Source organism: Scyliorhinus torazame, chromosome 2 (genome assembly GCF_047496885.1).
Source record: "Scyliorhinus torazame isolate Kashiwa2021f chromosome 2, sScyTor2.1, whole genome shotgun sequence".
NCBI lineage: Eukaryota > Metazoa > Chordata > Chondrichthyes > Carcharhiniformes > Scyliorhinidae > Scyliorhinus > Scyliorhinus torazame.
This window is the reverse complement of record NC_092708.1, coordinates 132,564,172-132,575,899: the sequence shown is the minus strand read 5'-3', so window position 1 is coordinate 132,575,899 and position 11,728 is coordinate 132,564,172. Positions and strand designations below refer to the sequence as shown.

Sequence of the window (11,728 nt, the reverse complement as noted above, 5' to 3'; positions counted from 1 at the left end):
CATTCTCTCAGTGGATTGTTGGCAAAATTCTGAATAAGGAGGTGGTTTCCGAAGCTTTAAAACCTTTGGGCTTAGCCCTATAAGTTAGGCACTCTTGACAATTCAGGTTAGTAAACCAGTATTTCTTCTAAAACAGCATTTTGTTTTCATGGTAATAAAATGAACTCAGGTGAATTTGTATATTATGCAATAAATACTTTTTTGAGTAAAGGTTTGAGAAAACCAACTTTTAAGATATATTTATCTCTACCTTATTAAATCATTTGTAAGTCTGGACAATGAAACTCTGAGCGTGAAATGAATTGTTGAACAATAATATATATGAAGACAAATTGTATTCAGTAGTTTAAATCTAGATTTTAAAAAAATATTCGGACTGTAATCAAAAATGTTCAAGGTTATGCTATTGACAGATAAATTAAGAACTGCTAAAAATAGGACTGATTTTATGCATTTGGTATCAGCTAAGCAGTGATGTCTTTTTAAGGGAATCAGCACTGAGCTATTAATTGCACCACGAGCTATGTCACACTTGTCCACTGTCAATCAAAGTCACCTAGCTAAATTTAGAACATCCCTTTTCTGTGCCAGCTGCATGGTTAATCCTTACTTAAAGAAACTCAGAATTATATTTATAAATTGTTGCAAATTAATTTACTTTTCACTAAATATTTATTCTGAATAAAAAGTATTTTTTCCATGTGTTCTTTCATGTCTATTTGCATCATTGGTTTTTAATTTTTTATTTAAACGAATATGTGGGTGTAATTGTGTTCTTTTTCAACTTCAAGATCAGATTTACATATTTGTTTCGTCAGATCAGATCTAAGGTTATAAAAATGTAGGTCGAAGTGGAACAACAAAATATTTTCAACAACTGAAACATAATTTGCTTAAAGTATTAATTTGTTCACTTTAATCCAAGAAATAGTTTATTGAAACAATTATTTTACAAGGGAGCATCGTGATCTAGTACACAAGGAGTGCTCAGCACCTCACTGCTACTTATTTAGCTATCTTTTAAAACATTCCACCGCAGTTGATAGGAATGTCATGAGAAGTTAAGTCAGGTTATCAGTGGAGTTGCACTGAGTTGATTCACAGTCCAAATATTTTTAAATGGATATTGCTGTAGTCACTGAATCGACATTAGAAAATACATGCGAGTTTAATCAAGCTCCGTAAGGTTAAACTGAGCATAACAGCAAATTGCAGAGATACACAAAAATAATCCTGGCCCGTAAATGATGTATTATTCTGAAATGAATGGCTCATGTACGGCAGCGTTCAAATTAAGTTGGGTTCTGGCCACTGACGATCTTAACGAACAGCCCGTGTCAGTCAGATACGAAGCTATGACTTCGGGGGAAAAAAATGTTTATTCGTTTCATTCTTCGAAATAATGGCCAAGGAAGCCCGTTACTAACCATCAATTTTTCTCTCTTTTGTTTTAAAGAGTGCCTACAAAAATGGCAACACAAGCTCCGACTTTTTTACACCCGCTTCAGAGTGTTGTGGCACTGGAGGGTAGTGCCGCACTCTTTGAAGCGCATATTAGTGGTAAGTCAATTTTCTAAATGTCACCTCAACTCAAACAGGTACAAGGACAGCCGGCAGAGATTAAACATCCCGGTTCTCGAGAGTGAATTAATCAGGCAGTCGCCTTCGTTGTTCAATATACACGTGTCTGTTTGATTTTTTTAAAAGACTTTCTTTATCTTGGTTGCAGTGATATGTGCATGTCTCCCTCTGTGTGAGTTGTATTCGTTTTTCTGGAACCCTGTTTTGTACTCTTGTGTTTTGTCAGGTTTGCCAGTTCCTGAGGTGAGCTGGTTCAGGGATGGCCAGGTTCTCTCCGCTGCTGCTCTCCCGGGCGCCGAGATTTCCTTCAGCGACGGCCGCGCCAAGCTGACAATTTCTCGTGTGACGCCCGCGCACAGCGGCAGGTTCTCTGTGCGAGCCACCAATGGATCAGGACAAGCGACCAGTACTGCCGAGCTGCTGGTGACAGGTAACCCGTCCAGGGAGCGATCTGCGGGGGAGGGGCTAGGGAGACGGAGACCAGTGAAAATATCCGGCAAATCCCTCATCAAATAAAGTACAGTAAGAAGTCTTACAACACCAGGTTAAAGTCCAACAGGTATGTTTCCACTCCAAAAGCTAGTGATTCGAAACAAACCTGTTGGACTTTAACCTGGTATTGTAATACTTCTTATTGTGCCCACCCACCGCCACATCATAAATAAAGCACATGGAAGGCCCGCACAGCCGCCATGGAGGTTGTTGAGTTTTTGCCTGACTTCATGATAGACTGAAAATACATGTTTTAAATTGGTTAAAAGTACTACACTCTCCCTCGGGGGTTTTGATATCTGGCGGACCACTGAATGCCTGTCTCCAGGCAATTAAACTGTCCACAGCCATGTTGAGAATCTGGAGGTTGACAGAAAAATCTCAGTCGTCCCCCTTAAAAAGGCTCTTAATGAGTCTCACTGGCTACCCACCTTCTGGAGGCAGGTGTCTGTGCTGAGCCCTGAATTCGCCACCTCCCAAATGGCTGGCGCCTGGAATAGGTGGTTGGAAACTCCAGTGCCGGTATCTTTGGGCCCCGTCTGCCTACTTCCCAACTTTGGCAGGACCCAAATATTCTGCCCCACACTTTGTCTGTAATGCCAACCTCCTCATCTCATGAAACAAACTCTTAAAAATCAAGCAATTTAGTATAAATACAGCAAACCATATCTTTATTTAAAAAGCCAATATAAATTCACTGTCTTATAAAGCTCATTTGTGGCTTAAGACATCTTCAACGGGTCATAACTTATTACAAAGCTATATCACTGCCCAATTTGGATGCAAGAAGGCCTAATTTCAGTGACCAATGTCCTGTATACTAAGGACACCTAAAGAACAGGCTATTTTCAGATATGCTTTTGGCCCAGTTGCATGGACTAATGAGAGGTATGGTTTAAGGTCCCTCTGGAAAACTGGGATGCTCAGAAAGCTCTCATCAATGAGGAGGGGGAGGGGTCTCTCTTGGAAGGTCATTAGTCTCATTCCGACCCATCCAGTGAGGGCCAATGTGATATCCCTCTTGGAAAGCACAGTCATCACCCCCCCCCCCCCCCACCCCCGCCCCTACCATTAGAAGTTGGAGTGTGAGTCCATATGTGGGACCAGGCTCTCCGTTTCTTTAACCCTTCCCCCCTCCGCTCCCCCCCCCCCCCCACCTGCCCAGCAAACCTCAGCAGCATGAAGTGACACCTGACTGCTTAAAGTCCCTTCTCCTTTGGGGTTCCTATGTGCTCCATTGGAGGGGTGAGTGTCCCAAATCCAACAACAGGCCTTTTGCCTCTGTCTCTGGCTAAACCTACATCACCCCATAACGCATTCATTTATTTAAGCACATAGTTTGCCACTTTGGGCTGCAAACTCAGTAAAACAAGTCGAAGTATGAGCATGACCAAATGGGTGCATCTGCGCCGTAGGACTAATACAAATACTGAGTTCTCAGAGTCTGCTTATGAGATTGGGAATGAGGTTAGAATTGAGTGGGACATTGCATCATAATTCACAAACTTATATAATATCCATTAGATACTTCTGACTCTATGCTGGATTCTGATTTCTATTTTCAAATGCATTGCAGACCAGATGTTAATTGGTTATAAATTAAAAGAGAATCGGATTTAAAGTTAACAGAGGATCATTTGAAAAATAATTTTGACTCATTCATTGCACTCTTATGGGGAGTGTGGAATTATTAGAGGTGCCTTTATTTAGGCCAGATATTAAAATGGGGCCTTCTCCAGATGGTAATAAAAATATTAAAGAACTTTCTTTAATAAGGACATGGGGAGTCCACATCGAGTAAAATAAAGAAACGTAGTTTAATTTACAATACAATATATACTCTGCCCGGTAGACCCCTACTGGGTTCTTGTTCTGGTTAGTGCCTTACTGGCTGAATTTTTATACAAAGGTTAATAGAGATGCAGGACAGGTTTCTTTCGAGGAACCTCACATGGGATTAACCTCCGTGAGTGTATGTGATCCAAATGCTGTTGCATTAATTGCCCCCTGACCCGAACCCGGTAAGAGACTGGTCCTTGGCGGACAACATGCCCAGCCAGCCAGCGAGCATCGTCGTTGAAGTTCTGAACGAACAGCGCATCGTCAGATGCAAAGTGTCAAAGAGGTCAACGTGGAATCGGCAACGCTCTTGTAAATCTTAGCAATGGTGCACCTTTGCGCCAATGTCTGGGATAATCAACCTCAGTCACGCACGAAGCCTACGATCCATTAACATATCAGCAGGGACCACCCCAGTTACCGCATGCAGCAGAGTCCTGTAAAGAATAAAAATCTTGCGAGCCTGGTGTCCATCGAGTCCAAAGTCTGTTTCTTTAGCCCCTGTGTTACTGTCTGTACGCTCTTCTCTGCCATACCATTCACTGTCAGATGGTATGGGGCAGTGTGGACGTGGCAAATCCCATTGTTTTTCACAAAAGCGGCAAACTCTACACTCGTGAAGGAGGCACCGTTATCCATCACAATCACCTCAGGCATTCCATGGGTGGAAAAAGAAATGCGCAATCACTTGGTGGTCTCCCGGGAGGTGATCTAGTGGACCTCCAACCACTTTGAGCGGGCGTCTAGCAGGACAAAAAACTTTCAAATATTGAGACTCAGCGGGACTGGAAAAACCAGCAGGTACGTGAGCCCAAGGGCGTCCCGGCTACTCCCAAGGGTGTAGGGGTGCTGCCCCGGGGAGATTCTGGTGCTCCTGACAAATAGAGCATTGTGGGGTCAACGTCTTGATATCCGTGTCCAAACCTGGCCACCAGACACAGATTCTCGCCAGCATCTTCATTTTGGGCACTCGGGTGCCCATTATGAAGGTTCTTCAACATGATAGTTTGGTCCTTCGCTGGAACAATGACCCTGTGTCCCAGAGGAAGATCCCATCCACATTGTCAGTTTAATTAGGACACGGGAAGTCCATAATGAGTAAAATAAAGAAATATAGTTTTATTTACAACACAATATATACACTGCCTGATAGACCTCTACTGGGTTCCTGTTCTGGTTGGTGCCTTACTGGCCGACCTTTTAGTCAAAGGTTATTAGAGATTCCCCATCCCTAGTGGGGGAGCTCATACTCTTGCAAAACCACAGGCAAGATACTCATTCCCACTGTGTAGATATCATGCATGCTATTGCACCTTCCTCATCAAAATAAAATGCTTATGCTTTCATTGCTGCTTTGTGATAGATTACTGTGTTCAAAACGACAGCTGCATTCATCTGAATAACTATAACAAACGTATTTCAAGTATTACATCCTATTTGAAGAACCCTGGAGCATTGGGGAAGGTGTGGTAGGGCTGCATGTGAATACAATTATTAAGTGAGTCCAGTACATAGTTGAGACTTTCAGTTCCCCATACGCGCTATCTTTACGTTATACATTTCAGTATTGTCAAGGAACTGGTCGAACAAACATCATGGTCTTGATCTCCTTTTCAATTGGCTACATTTTCATTCGTGCATCTGCTTCACTTCATGATTGCCCCTCAAATCAACCCGCTGAGTCTCAACATTTGAAAGTTTAAAAGAAGAGTCTGTTTTTATATTCTCCTACCACCATGGATAGCCTTATATTTCCCCACATTACACTCTATCTGCCATCTTGATGCCCACTCTCTTAACCTATGTGTGGAGCAAGATTCTCTGGCCTCTCTGCCATATGTTTCTTGATGGCTGGAGGCAGCCTGCCATTAGACATCAGCGGGATCTTCTGGTCCCACCACTGTCAATGTGATTTCCAGTTGAATCCACCCCACGCCTCCCGGTGAGGGTGCGCCTTGGTACGGGTGGGCTGCCAGAGGGTCTGAAAGATCCTACCAGCGTGAACAGCTGAAAGATCTCATCTGATATCTCTTAGCAGCTCCTTTGTGTCCTGAGGGGCTGGTTTAGCACACTGGGCTAAATCGCTGGCTTTTAAAGCAGACCAAGCAGGCCAGCAGCACGGTTCAATTCCCGTACCAGCCTCCCCGAACAGGCGCCGGAATGTGGCGACTAGGGGCTTTTCACAGTAACTTCATTGAAGCCTACTTGTGACAATAAGCAATTTTCATTTAATTTTCACAACCTACATTTCCACCGAGTTTTGTAATGTCAGCAAACTTAGATATATTACTCCTGATCTTTTTGCCGAAGTTATTACTATGGATTGTAAGTAGTTGGGGCCAAGCACTGGTTCCAGCATTTTCACAACAACTGATGTCAGGCTAACCGGCCTGTGGTTCCCTGTTTTATCTATCTCTCCTTTCTTAAATAGTAGTTACATTTGCTAACTTCCAGTCTGCTGAGAATCATTCTAGAATGTAGGAAAATATTGGAAAATTATAACTTGTGTATCCGTTGAAATGTTTTATATATTGGTATTAATGGATGGAAAATCATGGAAATTGTCAACTGAATTCCCATTATGTACCCTCAGTAGATTATGCTCTCTTGGAGCATCATTTGGAAAATTACCAATCTCTATTCGCTAGCCTCTAACACCCTTCAACTTGCGTTCAAAAAAGCAATAAAAGTAAAACCGAACAAGTTGATTTTCTGTGTTGCTGTTAACCAAGTAGAGATAAAGGACATATTTTTTACCTTCATTATTAGTGTTGTAAACTGATAGTACAGATAACTGGCCTGAACTAGAGTCTGCATGATTTCATTTCTATATAGAAATTACAATTGGAAAGTTACTGTAACAAACAGAAAATATCCAAACTACTTCACTGCAGAAAATGAGTTATCCCCACAATCATTCCCGGACACCCCCCCCCCCCCCCCACCCCCATGGAACTGCATGAATAGGGAGCCCCGAGAAGCACAGAGGGGGAACATTGGATGGGATAATAGTAAAAACACTATTTCAGGGCAAAAGGCAAAGCAAATTGTTAGGATCACGAGCGGGAACTCAGCTTTTTCAATTTTGAAACTGTGAGGAAATGTTACTGCACTACAGGAGTGCTAACTCTGACCAATAGTATCCCTTATGTTAAAACAAACTTTAATTTAAGCACAAAATTAACCACGTTGACAACAACGAAATAGGTTTACAATTAACAATTACAACAGTTCTTAAGTAAAAGAAGAAAGCTTAACTTCGGGGAACCTGCCTCTATATTCCAATTAAGCGCACCAATATAAATTAAATACCACTCATGAGTAAAGTTAACAACCAGGGTTTTACTTGCTTTTCTCTGTGAAGAATCTTTGGAGAGAGACCCTTCAGGTCCAACTGAAACAACTCAGTTCAGATTAAAGTTCTGGGACATACTGACTCTTCAGACAGACCTGGCTCCTCCCATTAACTAAATCATCTGTGCCCAAAGTAGAAGGCATTTGTTTGTCTCTTCTTAGAAGATGTCCCTTGACTTGTTTACCAGGACCAAACACAATACCCAATACCCCTCATAAATTATCGACACCTCAGGGGCCCTTCAAATCTATATTCCATCAGCTAGCTTTATGTAAACAAATATATGGTTCTCAAGATCTATTAGCAGAACCCTTTACCTGAAAATAAATGATTACCTCACTTATATGACACCTGAATCACCGTTCTAGCAGTTATACTGTCTGTATGCATCTTAACCCAGGTTTTAATAACATTACTGCAAAAAATATAAAATATGACTTTCTTACATTCTTCACAAAGTTCAATCTGAAAACAATCAGCTGTTGTGGTAGTGACAGATTTAAAGCGTGATGTGTTTGTCATTTAGATAAATTAGATTGCTACATAATAACATAATCCAAGACACCTGAGAATTTAAATTGAGAAATGTATTTCACATATTTTAGCAGAGACAGCACCTCCCAACTTTATACAAAGACTACAAAGCATGACTGCGAGACAAGGATCCAAAGTTAGACTGGACGTTCGTGTAACTGGAATCCCTACACCTGTGGTGAAGTTCTACAGGGAAGGAGCAGAAATCCAGAGTTCTCCCGACTTCCAGATTGTACAAGATGGCGACTTGTACAGTTTAATAATTACTGAAGTTTATGCAGAGGATTCTGGAACCTTCTCCGTGACTGCCACAAACAGTGTTGGACGTGCCACCTCTACCGCCGAGCTCCGTATCCAAGGTATTTGTTTGATGGTTTTATTTGCACACATTGAAACAATACCTTGTTCAATTCCTTTAAAAAAGAAATTCCAATAAAGGGGCAATTTAGCGTGGCCAATCCACGTACCATGCACATCTTTGGGTTGCGGGTGTGAGACTCACATAGATATGGGGGGAATGTGCAAACTCCACATGGACAGTGACCCGGGGTTGGGGTCGAACCCAAGTCCTCGGCTCCGTGAGGCAGCAATGCTAACCACTGTGCCACCACCATGTACATTTCCAAAATTAATTGCAACACTTTCATTATCATATTTCATTTTCATCTTGAAGGGCCGAATGGCCTTCTCCTGCTCATCGTTTCTATATTTTCTATGGTTCTTTTCTACAGCTGATGATGAAGTGGTACCTGCTAAAAAGACAAAAACGATTATTGCTTCTACTGAAATTTCCCAGGCAAGAAAAATGCAAGTTGAAAAGGTATCTTGGTCTTGATGTTCACTCTGAATTTCATTTTACTGTAATTTATTTGTTATAATCTGACAATTTCAATTTATTTTTATTGTTATTCTAGAAAATGGAAGCTCACTATGAGGCCAGATCTTCAGCAACTGAAATGATTATTGATGGCAGAACTGCGGTGCAGCATTTGCATCATAAGACGCCACCACGCATCCCACCAAAACCAATGTCCAGGTCACCAACTCCGCCACCTACGACTGGCAAAGTGACTCGCCAACAATCCCCATCTCCTGTTCGTCATGTGAGGGCCCCAGCACCTTCACCTGTGAGGTAAGGGAAATTTTATTGCTCATATCTGATAATTCATTATTGTTATGTGGAACAATAGTGTAACCATCAAAAGCTCTCTGAATTTCTGAATGAATGATGGAATTCATCAAACAATCCCTTTGGGTTCCAATCAAAGTTGAAGCATGGAGTTAAACTTACGTTTACACAAGAATCAACCTGCTGGCCAAAGCTTGAAGTTCATGGTGCTATCTAGGGCATTCAGCTTGAAATCCTTCAGTTGCTTGGATGCAAATTGTTCCCAAATTGAATTCAGCTGAATCCAGTTTCAAATTTAAGAAGTTATATTTTAGTTTGCAAAGAAAATTGGCAATATATTGGAATGGCAACTATTTTAGAGTGATACGAGCAGCAGAATTGATTAGGATTAGAAAAGGACACTGCGGTCCATCTGCCCAGTGCCAAATTTTAAAACTGCCCGGGTGAAGTAAATAATCTGAAATACCTGTTTATCGTTTGTCTTTTGCGTTTCAACTCATGACCCTGGTTATAGCATGTGATGAAGTCATCCAAAAAACTAAGTTCAGTAATTATAATCATAGCATTAGAATCTTGAAAATATCAATGAAGTCTCTCCTGAGCCACTTCTCTTCATTACTCTTACATTAATAATGTAAATATTCTTACCGCTGTAAACCTATCTTTAGCTCAAATGCATAATTCCTGGTATGCGTTTAGGTTTCCCTCACTTTACTCTCTTCAAAGTCTCGGTAGCATGATGAACAGAATGGTACATATTACTCCAGATGGGTCTGCACTAGTTTCTACACAAAATTCCTTCTTTGAGTTTATGGGCTGAATTTTATGGCTCCTCCCACTGGCAGGATTTTCCGGTCCCTCTGAAGTCAGTGGACTTGCCACATTTTAAGGCTCCCTCCCCACCACCACAGAGCTGTAAAATTCCGTTCTATGTTTTCTTCCGTTTGCTAAACACAGCAAGATCTTCTTCTTTGCAAGGAAAAAATAATTTCTCAAAATGCTATGATCAAAAGCAGGTTTGCCACTTTGAAAGTGAGAATTGTACCATTGAACCACCATTGCAGTAATTATTACATTCGAATGCTGTTCTTTTAAAAAATACAGATCCGTGTCTCCAGCTGGAAGACTCTCAACTTCACCTATCAGATCTGTCAGATCTCCAGTTCTTACTCGCAAATGTCAGACAACAGTTGTTGCTTCAGAAGTTATACCTCCTTGGAAGCAGGAAGGTTATGTTTCAGTAATTGAAGCACAAAAGGGACAAAGCAAATTTACCACAAGTACCACACAGATTCATAGAGAAGAAAAATGGGAAAAGAGATATGGAATCCACGGACAGATGACAATCACTGGAGCTGTTGGTGCTGCTGAAGCTGCTGGAGCTGCTAGAGTTACCACAATTGAACGAGGTGTCAGTGCTGCTGGAGCTGCTGGAGCTGCTAGAGTTACCACAATTGAACGAGGTGTCAGTGCTGCTGGAGCTGCTGGAGCTGCTAGAATTACCACAGTTGAACGAGGTGTCAGTGCTGCTGGAGCTGCTGGAGTTATCACAGTTGAACGAGGTGTTAGTGCTGCTGGAACTGCTGGAGCTGCTGGAACTGCTAGAATTACCACAGTTGAACGAGGTGTCAGTGCTGCTGGAGCTGCTAGAGTTACCACAGTTGAACGAGGTGCCAGTGCTGCTGGAGCTGCTGGAGCTGCTAGAGTTACCACAGTTGAACGAGGTGTCAGTGCTGCTGGAGCTGCTGGAGCTGCTAGAGTTACCACAGTTGAACGAGGTGTCAGTGCTGCTGGAGCTGCTAGAGTTACCACAGTTGAACGAGGTGTCAGTGCTGCTGGAGCTGCTGGAGCTGCTAGAGTTACCACAGTTGAACGAGGTGTCAGTGCTGCTGGAGCTGCTGAAGTTACCACAGTTGAACGTGATGCCGGTGCTGCTGGTACTGCTAGAATAACTACAATTGAACAAACTATTGGTGCTCCTCGAATTACCACAGTTGAGCGATTGACCAGGGTTACCACAGTGGAAGGAGGTGCAGGTGTTGCTGGTGCTGCTAGAGTTACCACGGTTGAAGGAAGTGCTGCAGCTGCTGGGATGACCAGTGTTGCTGCTGGCAAAGAGGTAAGGCAAATTTTCTATTTCTGATGATCAACTTCTGCCAGAAAGAAAACATTGTTATTAATTCACATCAGTCTTTTGGTTATGTGTGAAAATCTAGGACACAAATATATTAAGGGCAATAAATTTTTAGTACACAGTGCAAGTGGATTAAGATAGATCTACGCAAAATAAACCAACTTCTCGCTTGGATGTAGAGGACACATGCTTTATATCTGTATAGATTTAATAATCAAATTTGTTTTGTTTATGCTTTTCAAATGTATGCATTTGCAACCTGCATATTGAATATTACTCCAGTACAGATTCATGTTGAAACCATTTAAAAAAATTATATTTTAATATATGGCATATATAACAAAATCCATCTATTTTTGCTGCAACAAATTCAGACAGAGCATGACATAGAAAAAACAGCAGCTGTTGCAACTGTAGTAGCCGCTGTTGACCAAGCAAGAGTACGCAAACCAGTTACTGTAACTGCAGAAAGAAGCGCATCAGAGAAACATGTGTTCACAGTACAAGCAGAACTGATTGAGGATCAGGTAGATTGAATCACAATGAAAAATAACTTTTAATTCACATATTTGTTATAAACATGTAACCTTTTTCACTCATAATAAATCACTGTGAAATTCTCATGTAACAATTAAATATTTTTTTATACCTTTTAGTTTTGCCA

General features: G+C 41.6%; 1 protein-coding gene across 1 annotated transcript in view; it reads left to right on the top strand.

Annotated features, from left to right (window-relative positions):
• Positions 1-1,456: 1,456 nt before the first annotated feature.
• ttn.2 (titin, tandem duplicate 2) overlaps positions 1,457-11,728 on the top strand; it is a 415,239-nt gene continuing 404,967 nt past the window's right edge. The window contains exons 1-7 of the mRNA XM_072477296.1: positions 1,457-1,560; positions 1,808-2,011; positions 7,873-8,160; positions 8,533-8,621; positions 8,716-8,933; positions 10,035-11,049; positions 11,439-11,591. Coding sequence (XP_072333397.1) covers positions 1,470-1,560; positions 1,808-2,011; positions 7,873-8,160; positions 8,533-8,621; positions 8,716-8,933; positions 10,035-11,049; positions 11,439-11,591 — 2,058 coding nt within the window. The 5' untranslated portion in view covers positions 1,457-1,469. The remainder of the gene's footprint in view (positions 1,561-1,807; positions 2,012-7,872; positions 8,161-8,532; positions 8,622-8,715; positions 8,934-10,034; positions 11,050-11,438; positions 11,592-11,728) is intronic.